Source organism: Phocoena sinus, chromosome 8 (genome assembly GCF_008692025.1).
Source record: "Phocoena sinus isolate mPhoSin1 chromosome 8, mPhoSin1.pri, whole genome shotgun sequence".
In the NCBI taxonomy this organism is placed as follows: Eukaryota; Metazoa; Chordata; class Mammalia; order Artiodactyla; family Phocoenidae; genus Phocoena; species Phocoena sinus.
In genome coordinates, this window is record NC_045770.1 from 72,269,372 (window position 1) to 72,284,076 (window position 14,705).

The 14,705-nt window shown below is 38.7% G+C and overlaps 1 protein-coding gene across 9 annotated transcripts in view; it reads right to left on the minus strand.

Annotated features, from left to right (window-relative positions):
- HPS5 (HPS5 biogenesis of lysosomal organelles complex 2 subunit 2) overlaps window positions 1-14,705 on the minus strand; it is a 44,808-nt gene that overhangs the window by 26,546 nt on the left and 3,557 nt on the right. For 8 of the 9 annotated variants that reach the window (XR_004350976.1, XM_032639025.1, XM_032639020.1 and 5 more), the window contains 8 exons: window positions 12,803-12,966; window positions 10,886-10,996; window positions 10,648-10,712; window positions 9,996-10,188; window positions 8,527-8,660; window positions 4,802-5,014; window positions 4,422-4,493; window positions 472-560 (listed from right to left, as the gene is read on the minus strand). Coding sequence is in view for 8 of the 9 variants with exons in the window: in XM_032639025.1 (XP_032494916.1) it covers window positions 472-560; window positions 4,422-4,493; window positions 4,802-5,014; window positions 8,527-8,660; window positions 9,996-10,188; window positions 10,648-10,712; window positions 10,886-10,996; window positions 12,803-12,910 (985 nt within the window). In the remaining variant the exon portion in view is untranslated. Of the gene's footprint in view, window positions 1-471; window positions 561-4,421; window positions 4,494-4,801; window positions 5,015-8,526; window positions 8,661-9,995; window positions 10,189-10,647; window positions 10,713-10,885; window positions 10,997-11,381; window positions 11,768-12,802; window positions 12,967-14,705 lie in introns of those variants that run through there. The other variant, XM_032639027.1, reaches the window with a different exon arrangement.

A 14,705-nucleotide genomic window follows, 5' to 3' on the forward strand; every position in this document is an offset into this window, starting at 1 on the left:
AGTCATGTTAAAAATGCTAGATTTATTTCCTCCATTTCTGGTTTAAACCAGAAGAATACAGAGATTGACTTTCTCTGCCTCAGCCACATAAAATGGCTATTGTTCCCACAAGGACTTTTCAACCCTAAATTATTAAGACACAAAACAGGAGTTAAAGCAAGACTTCTAACAGGGATAAATATTCAGGGTAAGTAGAGGGAAAAATTAACCCATTCAATCCTTAGCAGTGGTTGCTAATATTTAAGAATAAATGAAAATTGTATTTAAAATAACTAAATAACTATACACAGATTCACAAATGTATACTTCGTAAGTACCTTATAATGGGATACATCTATGATGTTAATCTTTAAAAGAAATGTCACCTCATTCTATTTTCTACTTCTTACACTGCAAGAGAATCCTCCTACAATAACTAAATCTTTCACAAGCATGCGATTAAAAATTACATAGGAAGAAAAACACAATTACCCTTGACTTCACTCCAAAGAAGGACTTGAACATTCTGAGGAAGGAAAATATAAATTCCTCTTTCTGTCCAAGTCAGCACACAGTGCTCACTGCAAGAGAAAATGGAAGAGGTCAAGAGAATTCAGAAGTTTATAATTCCCTGATTTCAGACCCTCACACTAGCTATTAAAGCAAAATCAGCCTGTACAAAGAAAGCAACAGTTGATCCAGCCAATTACATCCTACCACCTCTTTTCTGTCTGTAACAACAAGCCAGTAAAAGATAGCATAATATGACACCAAAGTGGGAAAAATTCAGATACACGAAATATCTTCTAGAAAAATAAAAGGCTGGTATCTTACCTGACTTTTATTAAAGTATCTAAACTTCCCATATCTGGTATGACATCTAAAACAAAGACTAAACACATCTAACCACCAATCACTGCTCTAGTGAGCCACTTTTAGGGAGGATAATATATATATATTTTTAAATGTGTTTATTTATTTTTTTGTTTTGGGCTTCATTGGGTCTTTGTTGCTGCACGCAGGCTTTCTCTAGTTGCGGTGAGCAGGGGCTACTCTTCGTTGTGGTGTGTGGGCTTCTCGTTGCAGTGGCTTCTCTTGTTGAGGAGCATGGGCTCTAGGCCCGCGGGCTTCAGTAGTTGTGGCTCGCGGGCCCTACAGCACAAGCTCAGTAGTTGTGGCGCACAAGCTTAGTTGCCCCACGGCATGTGGGATCTTCCTGGACCAGGGATTGAACGAATGTGTTCTCTGAGTTGGCAGGCGGACCCTTAATCACTGCGCCACCAGTGAAGTCCCAGGGAGGGTAATATTTTGATGTCCTTAGTTGTATGTGGGCAATAAAAGGTTGAAAACTACCAGTCAACTATGGGAGTTTATTTTTTTCATTAAAGGCTATACCAATATTATCTAACCTGTAGCATCTCATCAAGATAGGAGTGTTATCCCTATTTTATAAAAAAGAAAAACTGAAGCTCAGACAGATAAATAACATGTTGAAGACCATTCAGCATGAATACTGAAGAGTCAGAATTTATACCAAGGACTGTCTGGCTCCAAAACCTGGACTTTTTTCTCCATACCTCACAGAAGCTACTTCTACCCTCATTTATCCTCACTGACCCACCCACTGTTATCTGGAATCCTGATCATTCCACTTAACTACATTCTTGGAAAGTCACAGATCTCCTAAATGCCAAACCCAATAACCTACTTTCTCATTTTCCTTCTTGATCCCCAAGCAGAGGCCAACTCTGCAGACTGTTCCTTCCTTCCTGAATCTCGCCTTCCTAGACTCTGGACACTACTTCTTGGTCCACCTTCCTTTCCAGTCCTCTGGTACTCTCCATCTCTGCTCATCTCCTTCTATACTACTTTGCTCATATATCTCATTTACTCTCTCGAGGCTGCTATTATTTTTTTATACACCACTGGTAATCCCCAGTCAGAGCATTCCCCATTGTAACAGTCTCATTCTAGTCACCCCTTAAGCATCAGCAGCAGTTCTACTGCCCTTTGAAATCCTCTCCGACAGCGCACAGCCCTCTCTCCCTCCTGCACGCAACCTATTTCTCGTCAAGCCCGCTCAAACGGCACTTAATCATGTATTGCACTGTCACAACTCTTACTTTTTATTGTTGTTAAACATTTTCTAGAAATAAACTACATCTCTCCAACGAACTATAATCTTGAGAACAGGGACTTTTTTTTAAGTTTATGCCTCCAAGAGTACTAAAAAAGGTAACATGTGGCGATGAAACTAAGGGCGATATTTAACAGGAATTCGGTCCTCACACAAATGTTAAACATTTTGCCAATATAAGACCAGATCACGGTCCCTATGGGAAAGTAATCTTTGTCACAAAGAAGGAAGAGATGGTCAGAATCCTAGTCCAAAATAAGTAAAATTGGAAGGCTGCCTTTAGGAGCCAGAAGGGAAAAAAAACCCAGAAGCCAGAAGATCCCTGAATAAAGAGACACAGGATCAGGATTTTGACACTGAACTTGACATGCAGCTTGGAAAGATTCCTTAAGAATAGGTGGGGGGTGGGGGGGACTAATATCAGAGCTGAGACTTGGTAATTTACACACCCTTCATCCCCTTCCCCTTCACTGATAATAAACAGACAGGGACACAAGCCTAACAACATTGTTTAAAAAGTTAAGGAAGAGAAAGTGACACCAGTGTACCCCAAAGAAAATGAGGCATACAAATTTGCTTCCCCGTAGAATTTGTGGGTGTAACAGTGAAGCTTACCAAAACACAAGTGTACACATGGGAAAAAAAGTAAAGAAAAGCCCTGTAACTAATGTTTTTTCAAAAAAATCTTTGTGAAACTCTTTAATTTAGCCATTATTTGAGAACCTTCTGTGTGCCTAGCACTGTGCCCATAGCAAAGGAGTTGACAATCTGGTACTGGGATGGATATTCATAGTACAGTGAAACAGGGTGGTGACAGAGAAATGAACAAGATGTGACAACAGTGCAAGGGAATAAGTGTCTAACGTGAGTCACTGGAGGAGTCAGTAAAAGCTTCAAGGTGGCATTAATTATTGCTTAAGCTGAGGAGTAGGCAGAGCCAGATCATGCAGGGCTTTGAATGCTATGGCAGGAACTTGTATGGGAGCTTTAAATAGTTTAACTCAAAGGAAAAACACTACCAGGAGGACCAAGCAGACTGGCCTTGCCATTAGAAAACATACTCCTGGGTAAGGGACTTGCCCACACCCCACACATCACACCATAGCCAACAAATGTTAAGTGTCTATGATATGCCAGGCATTATGCCAAACACTGAGAATAACACAGGGAACAAAACAGACATGATGCCCTTAAGGGCCTTACTGTCTAGGAGTAAGAGAGGCATAAATACTGTTTGAATATGTAATTATAAACTGTGATAAGTGCCATAAAGAAAGAGTTTTTAATAGGCTTTATCTAACTATGGGCAAATAAATAGTGGTCTTTCTCCAGTAACTTTTAGGATGAATTATGGACTTGCAAAAGAGTTATACTGTTTACAATTTATTTTCACATATTTCATGATAGGTAGTGTGACATACACATACGTTATTTAGGGGCAGTTAGTTAACATTTCAAGTGTTTTTTAAAATTACATTCAAAGCACGGTTAGTTAGCCTTTGAAAGAACTCGATCAGGAGCCAAGCTCCAGAGTACCCTATACCAGCTCTAAATAACATTCTCTGAATCTGCATTAGGGATCTTATTAATTAGCCTAAGAGATATTAGAAATAATATTCTGCTGTGGAAATAAGAAGAGTTCAAGACACACAGATTGACTGGAAATCATACACTAGCATGCCCATGCTTGTAGAACAAGCTGTAAGAACTGGCCAGCCCAGCAGCTGATGGCTTTAAGTGGCACTCTGTGCTGCCACTTAATAGTGGACTTTTTTGGACCTAATCCAACTAGAAGGCTAGCTGAACTCAGACGTTAGCATATGGCTGGCTGGATCCACCCTGAGCAGATCTTTCATGCAAAGTACCTGAAGAATAGAGAGCTGAAATTTCACCAAGCTTACAAGAACAAGTTCTACAACTACTTTTGTGCCTGCCTACCAGGAAACATACATATGCAGCAGACTTCAGTCTGAGACTTGCTTTCACTGGAATATTCCACTAGGGAGAGGAGGTTATGAAAGAATGTGTATCTACAGCTCCGAGCTCTAATTTGTCAAAAGTTCTCGACAACTGTGAAGTGTCCAACTGGTTTAGGCCAGTTCAAAACAGAAAGGGAAGCATATTTCTATGCTTTTTTTCATTCCTCTTATATGTAGAACACTTCACATAACACAGTCATTTCCTAATTTTCTAAAAATGATTTAGTACAAAAACAAACTTGAAAAGTTAACTACCTTGAACAAGAAACAAAGAGGAAAAGTTAAGTGTTCATTTTTTTTTTAAAGGATCGAAGGGAGAAACTTACCTAAGATGTAAGAGTTTGGGGAAAGACAAAGACTGGGAGGATCCAACCGTATGATCATACTGAGGTTCTGATCTAGGAAGTAAACATGATTAATGATTCAATCAAAATATACAAGTATCTTTTTCCCTATATAGGAAAATTTCTGCCTCCAAAACAAATTCAAGAACCTAACTGCATTTACCCTTATTGAATTTGCTTTAAGCATATGAAAGATAATTGATTAAAGACTTTTTGGTTTCTCTGAATCTTTTAATAAAAATTCTACTTCACTCTCAAAAGGCACGATAAAATCTTTAACTCATGCAGAATATCAGAGGTTTCAAACCAAACCCTCCCTGTAAGTTCCTCAAATACTCCCTGCTGGCCACACAAATCATTACCTTAGATTAATCACAGGAAGAGGTGGTGATGAGAGGAGTTTCTTAAACTGATGTGTACTTATAACTTCTCCATCAAAGTTCACTTCCCACATCCTGGAGCCAGGGCGAGCACAGTATATTAGGGGCTGCTGGCTGGCAGAACATCTTCCAGGGAAGAAACAAGCTCCGTATTCTCCATCTCTTTCCTTGTTTCCAATTTTCCAAAATTTTTCTCTAATACCCGACCCCCGCAGAAAAGAGAAAGCATGTTTACTCACAAAAAAGTCAAAAGCAATGGCACTACATATCGGCATGGCCATAATAACCCCACCCACAATGTCCCCTCTCTCCTCATATTAGCAATTTACTGGAAAGAACAACAGAATGGAAAGGTCAAAATAGGGTTCTAGCTCTGATTTGCCATTAACTATTTCTGTTACAGAAAGCAAATGACTTCAAGTTAGTACTCAGTTTATTATCCACAGAATGTGAACTCTCCTTTCAAAACTAAAAAGTAAGTGCTACCAAACCATTTCCTACATCCTTAAATCCTACTGACTGCTTTCCAAATCACCTTGTTCTTTGGCCACTCCATGGAGGCTACTCATCTGCCCTGTCTCCAGGCCACTCCTCGGCCACATATACCCAATAAATGCCTCACTCTTTCCTCAAAATGCTAAGTCCTTCTGAAAGGCTGTACCTTGGAACATTCTGTTCCCTGAGGGTTACCTGAGCTAGATATATAAAAGAACTGCATATACAAAACTGCCTGAGAACACGGAAGGTGAGAATGAGGATATCTCTTTCCAAACACTCCTTTATTATTCTTCATAAATTAACTCTACCATTCCTCCTCTGACAGACTTCCCTGACTCCTATAAGCAGAAGGATATGCTTCCCATGCTATGTTTTCAAAGCATTCACCACATTACATGTGGTAGTTGTGTCTATTTGAACAGCAGATTATGACTTTCTTCAGGACAAACGTCATTTCTTTTTCCTGTTTAGCTGAACTCCCAGTGCACAGCACAGTAGCTGGCCCACGGAAAGCACTCAGTGCCTTTTGTGCTCCATATACTCAAACTCTTTATTTGGACAATGGCCTGATATGGTCTCTAGCATGAACTTCCTACGTGACCTTAGATAATTCAATAAATATCCCTGTACTTATTTGCTTTATGAATAAAATATAACATCAGCTTTACTAGAAGAATATGGATGTGAAAGTGCTTTAAAATGTATACAGAGCAATACAAGAAGTTACGGTTTTATTACCTATGTTCCTTATTTGGGAAATAAAATATATTTCTTGCTTATTTCACATCCTCTATGGTGCTTAACAACAGTGCTACTAATTCAGAGGAGTGCAATAAATATCTCCTGAGTAAACCAATACAGTCAACTCATTCTCATTTGCATGCTCATTAGTCTTGCTTTCTACATTTTCAAATGACATGTGACAGGCACAAGGCTAGGTATTTCCTATACATTATCTTAGTTAATCCTTAAAACTACCTCTACATTCTGGATGGGGAAACTGACATTTGGCAAGGTTTAAGAAGTGGCAGAACTAGAACTTGAAACCATATTGTCAGGCTCCCTTATCCAATGTTCTCTCTACTACAACATAATTCTTTGTTTCTGTTTGTTCTACTTCCTCCTGGGATCCACCCTGTTCATTAACAATACTGACAGAAAGTAGCATGAAAAGCAAACTCGTACCTCACTTCCGTTAGTTATTAGGAGCCTTTGTTTAAAAAAGAAAAATGCTTCTTTGTTTGGAAGGGAATATACCTTGAAACAAAACTTAAAACATACATAAAAATTTTCAATTATTGTACTATCCATGTACCCCCAAACTGAATTCTAGCTAACAAAGTAGGCATTTCTAAAACATGTTATTTTTGCAGTTAGTTATTCTCATAACCAACTCTAGCCACAATCCTGTAAAATGGGAGTATAAGTGATTAGCAACTGTACTGCACACAGGGAAAAATAAGCCTCCACTTATTTAGCTCTTTATACCATTTGACTAGATTCTCAGAACAACCCCAATAAGGTGTTCATTCAATGCAGTGTTCTGACCATTTGTCAGAATTTCAGCCAAATTTCTGAATTGGGCTGTTTGGTAAACTCGAAAACCTATAGATGAAGAATATTTGAGAAATTTGTGAAGCTAACAAATATTTTACCAAAATCTCAAGGATGGATTTAATGGCCAAAGGTCCAATGTCAAAGAATATACTAGAGGTAACAGGAAAGGCACAAAATCAAGACAGAAAGATTCTAGTCTGCCTCCTCCCAGCTGCATGATGTGAGGCAAGCTCTATCACTCACTACGCTTTCTGATCTGCAAAAATGAAAGAGTGACACTACATGATCTCCAGTTCCGTAAGTCTAACTTCATCACGGACCTACAGTCTGAAATAAGTCAGAACCAAGTACACCATCCTTCCTGCTAATTCCATGTAAACTGATCCTTTGCATCTCAAAGCCTTGCCCCTCTGCTGTACAGCTAGGTTCTCTGATACCAGACATCTGCAACCTACTATTACTGGTCTCCTTCCCACATACCTTTCTCATCCCAAGAAAATTTTTTAAAAGTGCATCCTCTCCTCATCCTTCCCTCTACTAACCCTGACAGTCAACATACATTCCTTCAAAACTTTTGGAGTCCAGTCTCCTACTTTCTAGAATAGCAGTCTTCTAACTGAGATACAAGAACCCCTGGAAAAACATAAAAAGTTTCCAATCCTTGATAGTTCTAAGGGAATCAATTTCCAAACCCTGATTTTCTACATGTACACTTTCTTAAAATGATCTGAGAACCCACATACTTAATTAGTGTGACATTTAAGACTGTCACTCTCCATGTGGTACTAATTTACCAACGTGATCTCCCATGACTCCCCTACTCAAGCCAGAGGACACATTTTAGAATATGCCTAATTCTTTCTTACTTTTCCCCAAGACTCTGTTCCTTCCTGCTAGAATATCCTATCCCCTCTTACCTCTCTTCCTTCAAACTTCGCCTATTAAATATCCTCAACAAATTACTGAAGCTGGCTAGTGGGCTCACAGTGGTTTATTATGCAATTCTCTCTTCTTTTGTGTGTGCTCAAAATTCTCCACAATAAATTTTTAACAGAAGGGCTGGGTCCTGAGGAATATGGTAGCTGGACAGGGCCAATGGAGGGGGAAAAAAAATGCCCAGTGAATATTTCCCTGTGGTGAGAATGGCTAAAGAACTTAAACACAGCAATACACAACATTCATTTCAAACCATTTCCTATTCTGTTCTGGTATTTCACAGCTACCGCCAATATACTCCTTTGCCATTCATTGCGCCTTTGGTTCCACTGTTGAGATTTCATTAAATATCTGTCAGCTTCATAATTTTCACCCAATTTTACCCTATAGTAAAATTCTATTAAGTACACAATTTCAACAACAACAAACTCAATCAAGGAAGACTTCCCAATTCCCCATATAGAAACAGGCCTCTGTTCGGTCTTCCCTCATGACACTTAGACCAGGTTTCTTGGTAGAGTTAACTGAATATTTGTCTTAGTCACCCACTGGACTATGTCACTCTCCTCTAGCTCCTCTCTACTCACTAACATCAGCTTGCACACAGGTGGTTCCTTATTAATATCTGTATAACTGAATTGAGGGGTTTGGGTGAGATGACTTCTTTCCGGGACTAAAATTCTGTATTTCCAATGACTCATGGTTAGTCAATATACCTCTCAGTATCACATAAGAAGCATCGAGTAAGTGAAGATATAAGTAATCTTCCATCCAAATAATCTAACTGGACAACACAGGAGTCAACTGTCGTTATTGTGTGAACAGGAAACATCACAAAGGCAGCAGCCGCCTAAAAGGGATATGACAAGGAAATAAAATTTATTTATCTTTACGTATACACATAATCCCCTTCTCTTTAGAGAGAAGGGGATTATGTGCTTTTACATGAAAACAGTTTAGACAGCAAAATAAAAACTTTAAATGGGCCAAAATTAATTTGCCTGTTAGAATATCAAGTTTCGCTCATTTAAGTTTTGTGAAATAATTTGCTACATAACTGCAGAAGAGAATTCTTAAGGCTCTGTTTGTGATTATCTATTCTTAGAAGTTGGGAAGAAAAAGATGAAGCAAGTTTTAGAATACGTGAGACAATTTTTCACCTGTAGACAGTACTTCTCTCTTTGGAAAAAAGACAAATTAGAGCTGCAATAAGTGTAGAATTCCAACTGTATATCAAAAATATGTTAGGAATCAAGTAGTAACCTTGATGGGTCATCATGAATATTTAATTAATACATCAAGAATATTCTGATGTGTTAATTAAAATAACTTAGCCAATAGTTATTCTTCTCTACCAGGATCCTACATGCAAATAAGCCAATGAGAGACAAGTCCCCCATTTCTGATATCATAGCTTTGGAGGAGAGGGACAGCGAGGAGCAGGCTGGCTCTGCCTTAATGACAGACTGGAGCATTCTGTTAGGATAACTTGAGACTCAACTTTTCTACTCCAACAACTGTGGCAGGAAGCCTGGGGACTCACACTGCTTAGCGTAATCCAGGAGATGTCTTTAAGATTCCATTCAAACAAGTTACATCCATCCTGAGAAAATATACCTAGACCCATGAGTTTCTTCTAACCAGGGACCAGGAGTATAGGACCCTGGACAATTGGTACCATTTCTATGTTTGCCATTTTATTCACACAACTAATAAACAGGCATCTTTTCTTTTTTCTTTCTTTCCTTTTTTTTTTTTTGGCTGCGCCATGTGGCATGCAGGGTCTTAGTTCCCCTACCAGGGATCGAACCTGTGATCCCTGCATTGGGATCACGCAGTCTTAACCAGTGAATCGCCCGCGAAGTCCAGCCATCTTTTCTTTCTTAACAGCCTAGTATTAAAGAATGCTTTACTTAAATGAGCCATGAAGGTGAATTATGGAGTAATATAATAGACAACTGCAAATTACTGAAGTTAGCTCACAGAAGCCATTCTGTAACAGTGTCAAGCTAAACCAGGGTACCATATGTACTACATGCAAACAAGTCTTCTCAAAATTCATAGTCTGAGCTCTAGATCAGTCCCCAAGAGACACAGTAGGTCAAACTGTGTCCTTTAATTGAAATTCTGTGAGACAACACCTTATATCTCACCTACATACACAAAGAACTGGACTGGTTCTCACCTTTGCTTGTTTAGAAGTGTTGAGTTTGATGGCAGAAACTTTCCCCATATGATCACCTATAAAAACTCTAAGAATAGCTGTATCCCAACAGAGAGCTGTAACTTTTCGGCCTTTGTGTTCTGAAGACACATAAATTCGTTCTGGTTTCCCACGACGCTCTTGATTTAATTCCCAAACAACTACAAGACCTTGACTGCAAGTATTGAGACACAAAAGCAAATTTTTGGCAAAGGTGAAAAAGGTACAATTTCAATGCACCACAATATCAACTATGTTAAATATATAAGCAAATTCTTATTCTTCAGAAAAGAGGAAGTAGAAAGCCAAGGTATTAATTTCCTTGCTTTAGTCCACCAATCCAATATAATAGGAGAACTTAGATGTTCTAAATTATCCCTGTTACCTTTCTCTTTTAAGGCCACAGAAATGTTGTTGCCTCATATTACTGTTTTCCACAGACCCTAAGTGACCAACTGTCCATCCTGGTTTGCTTGCGTCTAAGAGGTTTCCTAAGACACGGGACTTTCAGTGCTAAAACAGGGTCAGGCCCAGGCACACTGGGATGGCTGGTCACCCTAACAAACACACAACTACATTTGTCAACTTCAAATGCATTTGGAAAAGATCAGACAGTTTTAGAACAGTTTCTTACCTGGTAGCCACAGCAACATAATCATCATCATGTAAACAACAGGCGACCTGAGAAATTGTACCTTCCTAGAGCACAAAAGGAAAAATATTAGGCAGCTCCTCAAAAATGGGTAATTTTTTACTTTTAAATCTCAAGTTTTACCCTCTTCTTTTAGTCCAAATGATCATTGATAATAGAGAAATTCAAATTTATGAAAGATACTCCGGATGGTACATGACAGGGCTACCCTTAATCTTACCCTGTGCGAAAGAAAAAGCCTGTGCTTCCATCCTTCTTTCTGAATGAGATTGAGTCCTCCTCCTGAACTGCCCAAGGCCAACCATTTTCGAGACACAGCTATGCTCGTGCACTAAAAAACATGGCAACAGACAAGTGTGAAACTGTCACAGTCATTTAACAAATAAACTATGTACTGGAAATAAATACTGAGGATCTGTGTCAGGTTCCTCCCCGCACCCAACCCACCTGCCCAGTTAGACACCACATAATGGCACTCAAGCTCTTATTCTAGATAGTGAAAGATACAGAAGAAAGAACATTTTGGTTTTAAATTTTTAATTGAATCTCGAAATTGCTGAATAGGCTCAATTGTATAAATGAGTAATTTTCCCTTGGCAAAAGCCAGTTACTAGCCCATTCATCTTCTGTGCAATTCAGCTAGGTCATTCCAATACTGACCACAATGATGGAAGATCAAGTAAGTCTCTAGGGTATAAAGCAACCACTTTAATCACCTGCTCACATAAATCACTTCTCGTCTGTATAATCAGCACAAAATGTCCACAGCTTTGAGAGCAAGTGAGACTGCAGAGGACACAAATGCAAGTCAGTGTACTATTACGTCTCCCCACACCTTCAGCCTACTGATTCTTCTCCTTACCCACCAGAGAAAGCAGTGGCCAGGCTGTGCCCAATACCCTGTGACAAAAATTATTGGTTGGTGAACGAACAGGAATTCCCAATCCTCTTCGAACTTGTTGCTTTCTACCGTAGAAGCTGGAAAACCTAAATCTTCACTTACCCAGTTTCTTTTGCAGCTAGGGGGAGCCCTGTGACTCAAATCCAGCTAATAAGACTAAGCCCTACTGGGGCTTCCCGGAAAGCTTTGCCCTCCCAGATAAATGGCCGGAGCTGAAGAGAAAAAAGCCTTTGTCCTCGGCCACCTCTTTCTTGCTTGAGATGCTAACGGAGACATTAAGACTGGAGCCAGAAACTAACACACTATTGTAAAGCAATTATACCCCAATAAAGATGTTAAAAAAAAAAAAAAAAAAAAAAGACTGGAGCCAGCACACTTACCTTGCAACTGTGACCAACAGTCAATATACAGATGATGGTAGAACAGGAAAGATGGAGAGCCTGGGTCCTAAGGAATATCAAAGGCCACTACACTAAACCCAGAAACGATAACCTCCAACCAGGTTATAAACACCTTTACTGCTTAAGATATTATTGAGAAGGTTTTCTGTAACTTGCAGCTAAAAAACGTCTGATATCAACCCTCATAATTGTTGTCCATATTACTTTGCCTATTACTTCCTATTCTCCCTTTGCTCAGAGACTAGAAAGTTGCTTTGGGGTGGGAACAAAAGGATAAGAATGAAATTATTTTGGAATTGGTTATGAAACTGTTCTTTACCATGTCATTCCTGAGTTTATCAAATGAATTCAAGGTTCGAGGGAAGCACATACTCCTTCCCACAGAGCTAATTTTTAGCTAACTTTATAAAGCTAATTTTTAGCTCTGTTCCCTAAAACAGAGGGGGTACATCAAACTCCTTGTTTTGGAACGAACTTAGTTTAATAGCAATGGTTCGTGTTGCTCAAAATGCAATGGGGTATACTCATTTATACTATTTTATTTTCAATTGAATACATTACTTTCTGAGAGAAGACAGCAAGATTAGAGGCGAGAAAATTCAGTAATCTATATGATAGTTTCCAAGGATGGGAAAGAAGAATTCAAACGATTGCTTGAAAAATAAATCAAGAAAGCACTATGAACATACTACTTCTATGTGAGGTATTACTAGCACAGGTAAGAACACCCAAGATTCTATAAAACATAAAGAACGGGGTCGGAGGGGCACGTAACCGAGAGCACACAAAAATATGAAAGTGAAAATAAAACTGATATAAGGATCACGAAAATCACCTTTAGACGAGCGGAGTCCAGCCTCAGGGCTGAAAGTAATGGATCCAGAGACTCAAATTCTGCAAGAACATGGTTGTAGGACTCTGGTATCACTGGCACGAAAGTCATTTACCCAGAAAGATGAAACTACGTTGAGGGATAGGCACAGTATTCCTGAATAAAACCTGCAAAAATATAATTTAAGAAGCTCACCACTCCTTCAGCAAGCACTTAATGAACAGGTGGAGAAAACAGGGAAACATGAGAAAGGGACAAGGATCCCTATTCTGGAGCTCCTTGGCATCTAGGTGGAAAGAAAACACACGCAGGTGACATTATAGGTGACCATCAGCTTGTACTGATTATTCCCTGACTCCTAAAACTCCCACAGAATGAAATCCAGATTCTCAAGGCCCTCCACAATCCTATCCCATTCTATTTACCTAACAGTATGAACAGATAGAATAGACGCTTGCAGGATATAAGGGGAAATTTTGTCAAGCTCCTCTGTGGTAAAATAGCACCTCCAGCTGCAATTTTTTGAGCTGTAAATCTTCTGCTTTTAAGTCTCTTGTTAAATTCAATGGTTATCAGCCCACATTTTAACCGTGCTTAATAGGAAAGGGCCTCTGGATAGCTTTCTCCAGCCTGTGAATAAGTGAAAAGTCAGGTGTGGGGAATTAGGCAGAAAGAGGAATAAGAGCTTCAATAAGAGGCCTGATAGGAAAGAATAGAAATAAGAATACAAGGTAGCAAATGCCAACTACCCAGTGAAGACTTTGTAAACTAACACAAGAGTTCTTACCTGTTCAACAACTCTCAAGTGTACATTTTTGTCAAATTATACCAGTTTCCAGAAGAAAGCAGAATTTAAGAAAATTCTATCCATTAATTTTAACTTTTCCTCAATTCTTTGTTGCCTACCAAATTGAGAATAAAAAACAAATACTACAAAAAAATTCAGAAACAATTGTTTATGCTTAATTGTTTTAAATTTATACTTTGTGGTTTTAACTTTTTTTTTCAGAAACACATGTATTCACTCACTCATTTATTCAACAAATATATACTTAGCACCAACTATGTGCCAGGCATTGTTCTAGGTCCCAGAGATAAAACAGAGGACAAAACAAAGTCCTCATGGAGCACACTTTCCAGGGGCAAACCATATATAAGCTTACAATACTTTTTACTGCATACACATAATATAGTCTTATTTTCTGCTGGTAATACAGCTGATCTCTGCAAGGAGAATGGTGTTCTGAAAAAACAAAATTCTTTAGTAGTCCTCCTATACTCAAATATTTGAGAATTCCTAATCTAAGAAAAATCTTCTCTCATCCTTTTCACTCATTCATTTTATTAAGTACTGTAGATACAGACAAATCAGGATTGCTAAGACAAATAGTTTTGCTCACCATCCATCTCTACAAGGGTTACATCGTAACCCACTACAGTTGCTGACCACCAGTGCACTCTGAGAGGAAATTAACAACAGGATGAGGCCCTCTGCTTTGGACAAAGCAGGCCCCTCACAGATGTATATCTCAGGAAGAATTTTAATCACCCCAGATTTTTGCACCTTCCCATACATAGAAAAGCACTAAAATAACTTGAGATATCTATTCTTTGTGATTAGCAGTAATCTTTTACCAAGATGTAGGCTTAACCTGCAGTTATTTCCTCGCCAAAAATCATATATAAACTGTCTTCTCTATATACACTATTGATAGTATGTATAAAATAGATAACTAATGAGAACCTACTGTATAGCACAGGGAACTTCTACTCATTGCTCTGTGGTGACCTGAATGGGAAGGAAATCCAGAAAAGAGGGGATATATGTATATGCATTGCTGATTGACTTTGTTGTACAACAGAAACTAACACAATATTGTAAAGCAACTATACTCCAATAAAAATT